General features: G+C 60.5%; 4 protein-coding genes across 4 annotated transcripts; 3 read left to right on the forward strand and 1 right to left on the reverse strand.

Annotated features, from left to right (window-relative positions):
• Positions 1 to 105: 105 nt before the first annotated feature.
• Positions 106 to 2,792, reverse strand: JCM10292_005066 (uncharacterized protein; the record flags this gene model as incomplete). The annotated part of the gene is made up of 8 exons (XM_076645965.1): positions 106 to 541; positions 607 to 862; positions 919 to 1,027; positions 1,090 to 1,515; positions 1,573 to 1,937; positions 1,997 to 2,089; positions 2,143 to 2,389; positions 2,445 to 2,792. 8 exons carry the CDS (start codon positions 2,790 to 2,792, stop codon positions 106 to 108), a joined length of 2,280 nt encoding a protein of 759 aa, XP_076508244.1.
• Positions 2,793 to 3,480: 688 nt separating this feature from the next.
• On the forward strand, positions 3,481 to 5,923 carry JCM10292_005067 (uncharacterized protein; the record flags this gene model as incomplete). Its single annotated transcript, XM_076645966.1, has 11 exons — positions 3,481 to 3,591; positions 3,651 to 3,873; positions 3,935 to 4,273; positions 4,331 to 4,601; positions 4,654 to 4,806; positions 4,865 to 4,921; positions 4,982 to 5,044; positions 5,104 to 5,119; positions 5,176 to 5,231; positions 5,298 to 5,472; positions 5,597 to 5,923. 11 exons carry the CDS (start codon positions 3,481 to 3,483, stop codon positions 5,921 to 5,923), a joined length of 1,791 nt encoding a protein of 596 aa, XP_076508245.1.
• A 277-nt stretch (positions 5,924 to 6,200) lies between these two features.
• JCM10292_005068 (Zn(II)2Cys6 transcription factor) lies at positions 6,201 to 8,886 on the forward strand (the record flags this gene model as incomplete). Its single annotated transcript, XM_076645967.1, has 10 exons — positions 6,201 to 6,319; positions 6,376 to 6,407; positions 6,459 to 6,685; positions 6,762 to 7,413; positions 7,472 to 7,577; positions 7,644 to 7,853; positions 7,917 to 7,976; positions 8,042 to 8,131; positions 8,199 to 8,318; positions 8,379 to 8,886. 10 exons carry the CDS (start codon positions 6,201 to 6,203, stop codon positions 8,884 to 8,886), a joined length of 2,124 nt encoding a protein of 707 aa, XP_076508246.1.
• Positions 8,887 to 9,942: 1,056 nt separating this feature from the next.
• Positions 9,943 to 12,298, forward strand: JCM10292_005069 (uncharacterized protein; the record flags this gene model as incomplete). The annotated part of the gene is made up of 12 exons (XM_076645968.1): positions 9,943 to 10,135; positions 10,197 to 10,211; positions 10,353 to 10,428; positions 10,496 to 10,615; positions 10,688 to 10,845; positions 10,906 to 10,944; positions 11,006 to 11,072; positions 11,140 to 11,366; positions 11,449 to 11,544; positions 11,610 to 11,774; positions 11,839 to 11,972; positions 12,089 to 12,298. The coding sequence occupies 12 exons, from the start codon at positions 9,943 to 9,945 to the stop codon at positions 12,296 to 12,298; spliced, it is 1,500 nt and encodes a 499-aa protein (XP_076508247.1).
• Between the last annotated feature and the right edge of the window lie 379 nt (positions 12,299 to 12,677).

The raw sequence follows: 12,677 nt of genomic DNA on the forward strand, positions 1-12,677 counted from the left end.
GTTGGTGCGGGCGCGCAACGGGTAATTGAGACACGCCTCTCTCGCTCACGGCTTCGATGCGAGCAGACATGGTGGCTCAAGGTGGCAATACAGAGGAGAACATGACTATGCAAGGGTGATATACACGTGTCGAGAGCAGATCTTGGCCTCCGCGCCCGGGTCAAGGATCAGGGTCTGCGTCCCGTCGACGATGGCAGAGGGACCGAGGACCTTGTCGCCCTGTTCGAGATGCTCGAGCTTGTACACCGGGCACTCGACGCGCCCTGTCTGCTCAAAGTACATGGACGCGGTCGCCTTCTCGGCCTTTGCGTCGACGCCCGCGCTCGTGAACGTCGTGCGGTCAGCCTCGGCGAGGACCGACTCGCCGAGCGAGTCGAACGTCTTGCCGATCCCACGCACGCGCACGTCGTCGACCATGACGGCCTTCGAATCGAGGAGGAAGCCGAACTCGTGCTTGTACGCGGCCTCGAACGCCGTGTGGAAGTCAAGCGAGCCATCGGCAGGCGCGAGCGTCATGAGCGAGGTGTCGCTGCCGTCGTAGCTGCCGGATCAAACCAAGGTCAGGTCCATTTTCTCACATGAAGTGTCGTGATGAGCGAGACGCACCGCATGTTGAGGTAGAGCTCGATCTCGACGCGGTTGTCCGCAAAGCCCTGGCGACCAAGCTCCTCCGTCACCTCGGCGCGCAGGCGGTCCAGGCGCGAGGTGAAGGTCGTCTTGTTCGAGTCGTTGTACTCCATCGCGCAGGGCTCCTGACGTTCGAAAGCACGGTTCGAGAGCGCCATGCCGTATGCCGAGAGGATGGACGAGTAGCGGTGAATGAGGATCTGCGTAATGCCGAGAGTGCGAGCGAGCTCGCAAGCTGCGACATGAAAGGGTCAACAGGGCGAGCAGGGGTCGCCGGGTTAGAGGACGAACCGTGCTGGCCTCCTGCACCGCCGAAAGCGGCGAGGATGTGCTTGGCCGTGCTGAACCCCCTTGCCTCGGTCAATGCTCGCACCGGACGGGCCATGATCTCGTTTGCGACCTGTCAAGACATTGCGATGAGTGATTTGCGCAGCCGTGGCCGCAGAAGTTGCGAAAGCGCACCTTGATAAACCCGAAGGCAACCTCGTCGAGCGACATCTCCTTCCCTTGCCCGTGTTCGCGGTTGTGCGCGTTGATCTCTTTGCGCAGCTCCTCGAACGCTGAGATCGACGCCTCGCGGCTGAGCGGCTCGTTCTCGGTCTTGCCGAAGATTTTTGGGAAGTAGTCGGGGAAGAGCCGGCCGAGCACGAGGTTCGCATCCGTGATAGCGAGCGGGCCACCCTTGCGGTAGCACGCTGGGCCGGGCTCTGCGCCCGCCGACTCGGGCCCCGCGCGGAAAAGGCCGTTGCGGAACGTCAAGCAGGAGCCACCGCCGGCTGCCACGGTATTAATATCGAGCTGCGGCGTCTGGATCGATACGCCGGCCGTAGTCGTCTCGTACGTCTTCTCGAAGCGGCCGTCGAAGCGCGACACGTCACTTGATGTGCCCTGTAGGCAGCAACGGGTTGAGCTGAATACGGGAAAGTCAGAGGAAGCGCCACTCACGCCCATGTCGAAGCCGATGACGGGGATGCGCTTCTCCTCGTCCCAGCTCGTCAAGCTATAGCCGACGACGCCACCGGCCGGCCCCGAGAGGATGCTACGCAAGCCGGAAAAGTGCGAGACTTCGACGAGCGTGCCCTCGGACGTCATGAATTCGACGCGTGCGCCCGATGTGCCTGCCGCGAGCGAGTCGTCGAAGCCTTTGAAGAAGCCGCGCAAGTACTCCTTCAGAATCGGGTTGAGGTAGGCATCGGCCGAAGCCGAGGTTGCGCGAGGAACGGCTTTGATCTGCGGCGAGAGCTGGCTCGACACGGAGATCTGGGTGAAGCCAATGTCCTTGGCAATCGAGGCGACAAGATTTTCGTGATCTGAGAAGCAGTTGAAAGAGTGAGAGCCGTCCAGGATGGGTACAGAGAACGGCACGCACCCGGGTAGGTGAAAGAGTGCACGAGGCAGATAGCGAGAGAGCGTACGCCTTGGTCGAAGACAGCTTCGAGATCGTTCCGAATCTTCTCAGGGTCTGTCGGCAGGGCGGTCAGTAAGAGTCGTATACAGCTTGCTGTTCAGACGTACCGGGCTTGCGCAAAATCTGCACGGCCTCGCCTGAGACTCCACGAACGATGTCGCCCTCATGGCCGCTGATGACGTTGCCTGCCTCATCAAACTGGACGCGGGTCTCGTTGAATGCCGGATCGCTCGTGAAGCCCACCAAAGTAACGCGCTCGTCAACCTCGACGACGTTTTCGTACAGAACCTCGGGGCGCTTGACGTTCAAGGCGAAGATGTTGGGCCGCGACTGATTGCCGATGCGCAAGAGATCCTGCAGAGCTACGGTTTCAGTCTCGTGCGATGTGAGAACACGCGAGGAAACGCACCCTGAAGCCGCGCGTTACAATAAAGGCATGTCGCGCTCCTTTGCGCTCGAGCAGCGCGTTCGTAGCGACGGTAGTCGATAGCCGAATGTAGTCGAACTTGGAGACGTCGAGCTTCGTGCCGCGAGGAATCTTGGTACCCGTCGCGAGCTCCAGGACGCGGCGGCAGGCTTCTGTCGGTGCATCGGCGTAATTGGACGGGTCGACCGACAAGAGCTTGACGACCTGCTCATGCCGCTCGCCGTTCGGAAGCGGCCACGAGCTCTGACAGTCCGAGAAGGTGCCGCCGCGGTCGATAGCGATGCGGATCGAGTGGTCTGGGAGGACGAAGTCGGGCAGAATGGACGGCATGACGATGTCAACGCGATACAGGTGGTTGCTGAAACGTTGTCAGGTGCTTGGTAGCAGTAGTGTGGCTCAGCACGGCGAGAAGCCAGGAGTGGACGATTCGGAAGAGAAGGGTCGGAGGTGCTGAAGCGACCCGCGTATCCCGGAGAGGGATCGCGGACTTTCAGCAGTCGACAGAACCCCCGCAAAACACCAGGCACGCGCTAGCTTGCCCGCAAACGAGGAGAATCGCCGCGGCAAGGCTGGCGGAAATCGCCCGGAGCTGGACAGCGAAACGAGCGCAGCGACCATTCGAGGCGACGCGAGCAGTGCAGGACGCCGCTGTGTAGTTCTGGACTTACTGCAGCCAGTCTCCGTGCCAGCAGAACATGCTGCGAGAGCTTTGTCTGAGGGAGGACGCGACTTGCGCTGTGCGCTGAGCGCGACACCGCGACGCCGCGACGCCGGGGGTTCACTCCGCCTGCTCCGCCCCGATTACGCGCGGGACTCTCCAGGGACCGCAGCTTCGACCGGGCTTTTGCACGCTGCTGGTTTCGCACTTCCGAGCAGACTTGTGCTCCGCCCCACCCGATTTCGGGCTGCCTGCGCCTCCATCTCGCTCAAGCTCCTCTCGCTCCTGCTGTTGCTTTTCGGGGGCGATTCCTGCCAACTCTCGCGCCTACAGACCCGCTCGTCACGCTCGATTCTCGCAATGTCTGCCGATACGCTGAGCAAGCCGGACCCTGTCCTCCTCACCCTCTTCGCCAACCGCTTCATGTCGGTCGCAGAAGCCGCCGGCCGCAGTCTTCAGCTCACCTCGATTGTACGTCTTCTTGCGCAACGACATCTCATGCAGCCCGTACTGACCGGACCTGCACGCAGTCGACCAACATCAAGGAGCGACTCGACTTCTCCTGCGCTCTCTTCGCTCCGAACGGCGACCTGATCGCCAATGCACCACACCTTCCTGTGCATCTCGGGAGCATGAGCTTTGCCGTTCGCTTTCAAGTCGAGACGCTCGGTATCGGACCGAATGCGCCCAGCGGCGACGGGATCGTTGACGGGGACGTACTTCTCACCAACTCGCCGAAGGCGGGAGGTTCGCGTGAGTCTTGCGCCTGTGCCTTCCTTAGACTCTCCTGGTCTTGACACATGCGTCCTTGCAGACCTGCCCGACATTACGGTCATCACGCCCGTTTTCGACTCGACGAAGACCAAGATCATCTTCTTCACGGCCTCGCGAGGCCACCACGCTGATGTGGGTGGCATACTTCCCGGAAGCATGCCGCCAACTTCCACGACCATCTTTCAGGAAGGCGCCCAAGTAACGTCGTTCAAGGTTGTCCGCGCCGGCAAGTACGATCGCGAGGGTCTCGTCAAGCGACTTGTCGACGAGCCAGCATCGTATCCGGGCTCGTCGGGTAGCCGGTGCTTCCGCGACGTCGAGAGCGACTTGCAGGCGCAGATCGCTGCCAACAACCGCGGCGTTCAGCTGCTCACGGCTCGTGCGTCTCGCGCTTCTTCTCGCACATTGCGCGTCTCTCATGCTTTCTCCGACGCAGTCATCGACGAGTATGGCCTCGAAACCGTCCAGGCGTACATGATGCACATCCGCAACAACGCCGAGCACGCCGTGCGCGACTTGCTCAAGAAGGCTGCAATGCGCGCCGGTTCGCACACGCTTCACGCCATCGACTACATGGACGACGGCAGCCCAATCGAACTCACCATCACGATCGACCCGAACGAGGGTAGCGCCGTATTCGACTTCGAGGGGACCGGGCCCGAGTCGTGGTCGTCGCTCAACGCTCCTCTCGCGGTCTGCTCCTCTGCGTGCGTCGAGCTTGCCTGTGTTGCCGAGCAGCTTGCTGACTTGTCCATGCAGTGTCATCTACTGCATGCGGATCCTCGTCGACGAGGACATCCCGCTCAATGCTGGCTGCCTCGCACCAATCGAGTTCCGCGTGCCCGAAGGCTCAATCCTCAACCCGAGCGAGACGTGTGCCGTTGTTGGAGGCAATGTCATGACAAGCCAGAGGTACGCGCCAGTGGTTCGTTTCCCTTCAGCCTTGTTGACGCTTCTGCGTGTCCTTCAGGGTGACCGACGTCGTGCTTCGCGCCTTCGAGGCAGTCGCGGCCTCGCAAGGAGACTGGTGCGTGCCCTTTCCTGAGATTAACGCCCTTAAGCAGCGCTGACTTCCCGTTCCTCTTAGCAACAACTTCACGTTTGGCATGGGCGGGAAGAATGAAGACGGTACAACGACCGAGGGCTTCGGGTGCGTCACCTTGTCGCTTGCCGGGGTCAATCGGCAAAACTGACGGCTCCGCTGCGCAGTTATTACGAGACGATCGTACCTGCGTTTTCTCTTCTTCCTTCGCGCTCGTGCCTGACTCGAGGATCCTACAGTGTGGCGGATCGGGGGCCGGACCCTCGTGGCAGGGCGAGGATGGCATTCACTGCCAGTGCGTTCCCCAGCTCAACACCGCTGCTATGTCTTTGAATCCTTCACTAATCCCGTACGGGAGCAGTATGACCAACACAAGGATGACGGACGTGGAGATCCTCGAGCGGCGGTACCCGTGCATCCTGCACGAGTTCTCGGTCCGCGAAGGCTCGGGCGGCAAGGGCAAGTATCGCGGCGGACACGGCGTCACGCGCGACATCGAGTTCACTGTGCCTATTCAGGCCAGCATCCTGAGCGAAGTAAGTCTATTTGACCTTCCAGGCCGTCGCCCTCCCTCGCCCCGCCTCCTCTCAGTCTTCTCACTGGCTTCCTCGAATTACCGGGTGCCTCGAGGACTCGAGCTGATGAGGGCTGTTCCCGCAGCGCCGTGTCAACCAGCCGTACGGCCTCAAGGGCGGCGAGTCGGGCCAACGAGGCCGCAACCTGTGGATCAAGCAGCGCCGAGTGGAAGATGGCGACTTCAAGGAAGGGGCTGCACCGCGAGTAATCAACCTCGGCAGCCGTAACACAATCAGGATGGGCGCAGGCGACCGCTTCGTGATCCATACGCCTGGCGCAGGAGGGTATGGCCGCGAGGGAGACGAGGAGAATGACCCGCCGGCGTCTTCCGTGCGACCGGCTGGCAAGCCGTCGCTTGTTGGTCTTGTTGGTAGTCTTGCCGAGCGTGCAGCGGCACAGCTGGGCGTGTAGATGTGGACATGTACTGGATGCGGCATGCCTCTTTCGCGCGGAAGAACTCCTTGCAAGCTTGTCGATCAGCAAATTGCTTACAGCTTACGACTCCGCCGCTTCCAAGCTCATGTGACACAGCCTTCTCGGCAGGCCCCGGCGAGCACCCCGCTGGACCCGCAGAGCCGCTGACGAGACCCGCCGTTCGTCGCGTTCATCGCTCTCCCCTCCACTTTGCTTGCTAAACAGCACCTCTGAGTGTCTGCGCTTGTGGCGCGTCGCTCGGTCCGCGCGTAACATGCTCAGACAGACCCGACCGGACACTGGCAGTCGCAAGGTCGTCTCGCACGGCACTGCCGAGGCGACTGGGAGGAAGGGCAAGAACTCGTCCAAGGCCTGCAGCGGGTGCAGGCGGCGGTACGCGTCACGTACCTCGGTTGAAGCTCACACAACTGACCTAGTCAACCCTGCAGCAAGAGCAAGTGCGACGGCGGAGACCCATGCTGTCCGTCTTGCCCCCACTTCGATATCTCGCTGAGCTGACACCCTCGTACAGCAACTTGCGAGCTCTACTGCGACACGTGTACGTACACGCAGGAGCAAGACGGCCGTCGTCCTGCCGCAAAGGCGTACGTGTCGGCGCTGGAAGAACGGGTCCGTCACCTCGAGGGGCTGCTGAACGCCCGGCAGGATTCGAGTGAAGAATCGAGCGCGCCGCATGGCGCCGAGTCGAATCGTACAGACGGTGAGGAGGGTGTAGATGCCGGGCTGGGCCGCCTAAGGGTACGCTCCTGCCTTTCGTCTTCTCTCCTCTCCGGTTCCCTGCTGATCGTATAGCATTCACTTGGCCCTCTTCCAGCTAGATGAAGAGACTCGCGAGTTTCTACAATACGGCCCAACAAGCGCGTTTCAGCATCTCCCCGAACCACCACATGTCGGCTCTCCTCCTCATGCCGACACTCGCGCTTTCTCCTATTCACCAGGCGCTTCCGACAGTGTTGCCGCCAACTCGCGCCCGTCTCCTGCATCACTTTTGGCGACGTTGCCCTCGCAAACTTCGCAGCCGTCCGGTCCGGTCGACTGGCGTCGGCATCTTCCCCCCGAGCTCGCAGAGTGGGATGAAGAGCTGCACGAAGACCTTCTCGCGCGGTTCTTCACCTACTTCAACATCTGGTGCCTCTGGGTCGACGAGGATTCTTTCCGTCGCGATCTCGCCCTCTGCCTCTCCTCCAACCCCTTAGCGCCTCCACGTACTTCTTTTTACTCGCCGCTGCTGCACAACGCCATCATCGCACTCGCTTGCGCGCTCAGCAATGATCCGCGAGTCTCGGATCGCTTGGCGGCGCGAGCTTGCGCAGCCCGTGCAAAAGCCCTTCTCGAGGACGAGGGCGAGCGACCACAGCTCTCGACGCAGCAGGGCCTGCTCCTCGTCGGGTCCTACCACTCGGGTAACTCGCTTCAGGGTCTGGGGTATCTGTACAGCGGGATAGGGTTCCGCATGTCGCAGACACGTGAGTCCTTCATTCGCATGGTTTGCTCGTTTCGCTGCTGACTGCTCCTTCCATTCAGTCGGGCTCGGGATCGATTGCTCGCCGCTGCTGGAACGAGGCGTCATCACGGCCGCCATGAAGCAGCAGCGAACACGCGTCATGTGGACCGCCTACGTGCAGGACAAGTGCGCTCCTGCCGTTCCCTCGCTTTCGCAAGCTTTGAGCGGAAGAGTGCTGACACCTTTCTGAAGGCTGTGGTCCAGCTACGTCGGTCGCAACCCGAGTATTCTGCGCTCAACGCTTGAGCTTGCTTTGCCCGAAATTGACCCTGAGCTCGACCAACATCCATGGCTCGGTCCGGCAAACGCAAACGAGAAGAAGGCCTTGCCGAGTTTCGCTTCCTCCACGTTCCACTGGTTATGTCGACTAGCCATCATTGAGGAGCACGTTCTCGTCACGGTGTATGTGAACGAGCTTGTCGCGCGAGGTGGAGCAGTTCCGTACTGACCTTTACTTTCCTTCAGCTACGCTCTGCGCGTCAACCTCTACAGCGCGCAGACCCTCAATCGCATCTCAGAGATTGCGTACGTCCTTGTTGCCGACCTTTTACCTTCCGTCAGATCAACTCACGGCTTTCGGCTATGTGCAGGCTCGACCTCGAGACTTGGGCTTCGAGCCTGCCGATTTCGCTGCGTATCGCGCCGCAGACCATCAAGCCGCCGCCGCCGCACATCATCCTGTATGTTGCGGTCATTGACCGCCCTTTCAAGCGGTATCATTGCTAATACCTCGCTTTCCGCGCGAAGGCTCAATGCTCTGTACCAATTTGTGGTCATCCTGCTCTACCGCCCGTACTACATCCGCCACAACGCCGAGATGAATTCGCCTCTTAACGATACGGCCGTCAAGCGCTGCAGCTCGGCCGCGTTAGTCTGCCCGCTCTTGCTCTCTCGCCTCTAGCTGACCTGGCTTCCACCTCCTTGCAGAACTCGCATTGTCGCGCTCTTTGAGCTGTACCAACGCTCTCCCGGCTTGCGCTACGCGCCTATCTCGGCAACGCAGATGGCTTTCGGAGCCGCGACGACGCACCTCCTTGCTCTTGTCAACGCCGAGAGCGCTCAGCAGCGCAAGAAGGCCGCCGAGCTGCGCGAATCAACACACGCGTGCAGCCATATCCTCCGCGAGATGGGCAAGGGCTATACGTGCGCTCTTCAGACGGCCGACATCTTTGATGGTCTCGTCGAGAAGTGGGCAAACCCATCTCCTCCGGCCGATGGAGACAGTCCCGTCTCGTCGGCCGAGCCTGGCGAGACTGTCACTGCAGCTGCTCCCGTGCAGCTTACTGCCGCAGAAGCTCTCGACCCGCACTCGGATCTGGCCAAGGAGCTCCTGCGCCTCGGCTGGAAACCGCCAACGGCTACCTCGCTTCCGACTGCTTCGGTGCCGGTTCCCCCTTCTGCGCAGGCACGTGTCCTCAACTCGGCTTTGCGGTAGATTTTTCATCAGCTGACACTGCTTGTACCGCAGGCTCAGCCCTCGCAAAGCCCCGACTTCTTCTCCCAGCACCCCGCCCCCTTCGCTCCTCATCCCGGGGCTCTGAGCTACACTGAGCCAATGGCCTGGCTGTCGGCTCAGCAGCAGCGCCATGCTGCTTCCACGGACCTGCCCGCCTTCGAGCGGTTCGGCAGCTGGCCCTTCTTTGCACCCCCGGCTCCCCCGACAACCGCTCCTTTCCTTGCCGCCGCACCGCAGCCGCAGTTGCATCTTCCGGACGACATCCTTGCCGGCCTGCTCAGCACTGAAGGGCGTGCAGCGGGCGAAGCTGCGAGCCAAGCCGCAACCTTCGACTCGTCGAGCCTGTTTGCTTCGTTGGGCTTGTTTGGCAATTCAGGCGCCGCCCCGACGAGCACGGCAATGCCCTCGCCATGGCCCTACCACCATTCCGGGGCGCAGTAGAAGCTCCTGATTTTTCCTCCATCCTTGACGCTCCCCTCTTTGTCCAGCTAGTTTCGTGTGCCAAACTTCTCGTTCTTGATCATCCTCGCAGAGTACTCGAAGTCTTGGTATGAAGTTCATGCATTGATCACGCGGTCAGGAAGAGGTGCTCGCGCTGCAGCTGCCGCCTGCGAGACTCGTGCGAGACGCCCAGCGGGAATGTTCGCTCCCGTGCGACTTCCGTGGCGCCGGACAAATAGGCGCAGCTTTGCCGAGTGCAGCTAAAAAGAGCGCTGAGATACCCTCCGAGCGCGGAGAGGCGGGGTCGGACGCACGTGTGCCTGGTCCGCCTGATTTCCTTGCGCCGGCGTCGAGTGCTTCTCCGGCTGCCGCTCCTGCTGCTTGCGCTTGCTCTCCGCCCCGCTGCCCCAGCCGTTGCTATCTCTCAGGCGGGGTCTCTGGCTCGGGCTGCGTCTCCCTTCTGGGCTCTCGCTTCGTGGCCTCTTCTCTCCACACGACTCTCTCTCTCTTATCACTGCGTTGTGCTGCCACAGCCCACGAGTCCCTGCGATACTCTCTACGAAGTGCACTTGCACCGCATCGCGACGCTCCAGGATGGCGAAGCCGTACGAGGGTGAGAAACCCGCCTCGAGTGCGGACACGGAGGGCAACATCGCCTACTCGGTCGCAGTTATCGACGAGCACACTTCGGATGAGCAGCTGCTCGAGTACAACATCAGTCCTGCCGAGAAGAAGCGCTTGCTGCGCCGGCTGGACTCCTTCATCGCCCCCATGGTTGCCATTCTGTGTGAGTGGCGGATCTTCTTTGCCTTCTGTGCGGCTTGAGCTGACGCTTTCTCACAACGCAGACTTGATCTCGTTCCGTGAGTGCTCGTCATTCGCCCCAGCTGCGCAGCTGCTGTTTCTGTCCTCCCTTGCCGGCACCCTCTCCGGCTATCCACTGCGACTTGAGCAGGTGTTGCTTACAGTCAAATTTGGCACTGACTGCTGCTTTCTGCTCACAGTGGACCGCAGCAATCTGGGTAATGCATCGACGGGGGGCATGCTGGAGGACATCGGCGCGCCGTCCAACGGTCTAAGGTGCATCCGCGCTTGCTGTCACAACTTCGATCGCGCTTGACGGATCTGACTCTTCTGCCTGCTTCAGCGTCACGACCTCCATCTTCTACGCAACCTACGTGACCTTTGAACCGTTCTTCACCACGATTTTGAAGACGGTCAAGCCTTCCATCCTTTTGCCGACCGTCGTCGTCATCTGGGGTGCCATGTGAGCATTTCCGCTGTCGCCACTGACAACATGTGGGAGCAATACTGACGAAACTCGGCTTGTTTGCTACAGCGTCCTGGCGAACGGTTTCATCGAGAACTACGCCTCACTCGTCGCGTTCCGCCTCGTGCTTGGCTTCCTCGAGAGCGCCCTCACGCCGTGCTTGTTCCTCCTCTTGACGTTCTTCTACGTACGCGACGAGCTTGCGCTGCGCACTTCGTACATGTTCGGTACGCCCTACGCAGCTGGATTGCCGCGAATGTTCTGGCTCACCGTTGCTCTACCTACAGTCTCGGCGGCAACTGCGGGCGTTGTGGGCGGTCTCATCGGTCCGCTCTTGCTTCGTGTGGCGCGCCGTTGCGCAATCGCTGATCCTGCTCATCCTGTCAGCCGCTGGACTCCTCAAGATGGACGGAACCCACGGCCTCGAGGGCTGGCGATGGTTGTACATCGTTGAGTAAGTCATTGTACTGGTCCACAGCGGATCAATATGGCCGATTGACGCGAAAAACGCCTCGCTGCAGAGGCGCGATCACGATCGGCATTGGCTTGATCAGCCCTATCTTCATTGCCAACTCGCCACAGACTGCCTGGTATCTGAATGACCGCCAGAAACTGCTTGTCAAGGTCCGCACCGTGCAGTCGAGGCAGTACAACGGCAACGATGCCTTCAGTTGGGCCGAGGTCCGCAAGGCGTTTACCGAGCCAATGATCTGGATCTCAGGCCTGATGCAGATCGGCTTCGACACAGGTGAGCGCAACTTCCCTGTCAACTCACCTTCAAAGACAGTAGCCGCTGACGCCCCGTTCCCCGTCACTGCGCCACTTCCTAGTTTTGTATGGGGCCTCGACCTTCTTTGTAGTCATCGTTCGCGGTCTCGGCTATTCAACCATCAACTCGCAGCTGCTGACAGCCCCGATCTACGCTTGTGCGTCTTTGTGCCCTCTGTACCGCCATTTTGCTGACCTTCCTGACTTGCTCTTGCCTGCGTAGGGGCCGCAATTGTGTACATGGCTTGCGCTTACACGGCCGACAAGTTCGACATGCGGTTCTATTTGATCCTGCCGACCGCTGTCGTGACTTGCATCGGATACGCCATCTTGATTGCGGTCCAGGACAACACGGGGGTTCAGCTGTTCGCGTGCTTCCTCTGCGCCAGTCCGTTGCCAACTGCTTTTTCCGCTCCTCAGCAAAGGTTTCTCACGACTGTGTTGTTGTGCAGCGGGCGTCTACACAGCCGTCGGTCTCAACGTGAGCTGGTGCACCGCCAACACGGCCGGCGTTCGCAAGCGCTCGACTGGTATCGGCATTCAGCAGCTTGTCGGAAACTGTGGCGGTATCATTGCAGGACAGATTGTACGTGTAGCAACACTCTTTGCTCGGCGGCGGCGCAATATTGTGACGGGCCGAGCTAAAGGCGCCTATGGACTCTCTAACGGCAAAACCCTCGCTTACTTGCTCTTCCCGTGCAGTACCGCTCGGTCGACCGTCCGTATTATAGGCTCGGCCATGCCGTATCGCTTGGCGCCATGGTCTGGGCCATCTTCTGGATGTGCGTCTACGTCTGGTTGCTTCGCGCGCGCAATGCCAAGAAGCTGGCCATGACGGACGCCGAGAAGGAGGAGCAAGACAAGGCGGGCGTCACTGGTGATCGGCACTGGTCGTTCATGTATGTCTGGTAGACAGGCGGAGGAGGTTGACGTCAAATGGAAACTTAGTGGACTGGTTCTGTGTTCTTTCTGCACTGTGTGACCCTTCCTACATGTCAAGAATCCGTGCGCAAGCAACCACTGGGTCGGTACTGCAGCATCCTGAAAGAGTCACAGAGCTCTGCGAGTCTGCGACCGCAACAACGGCGACCCCACCGGAGTTCTCTCTTCGTCGTTTCGGTGCTTTTCCGGCGCAACTTAGGATATCAGGAATCGCACGGAGAGGAGCGAGTCCAACACATGGTAGTCGTGTCACCCGCTTGATCAGCACGACAACGGTCAAGATCCGTCGCAACTAATCGAGCTCGTCAAGCAGTTCGCAAACGAGCCTCTCCGCCCAGCGCGCAATACA

This window comes from Rhodotorula paludigena (genome assembly GCF_050403205.1).
Source record: "Rhodotorula paludigena JCM10292 DNA, Rt_paludigena_JCM10292v1_ctg3, whole genome shotgun sequence".
In the NCBI taxonomy this organism is placed as follows: Eukaryota; Fungi; Basidiomycota; class Microbotryomycetes; order Sporidiobolales; family Sporidiobolaceae; genus Rhodotorula; species Rhodotorula paludigena.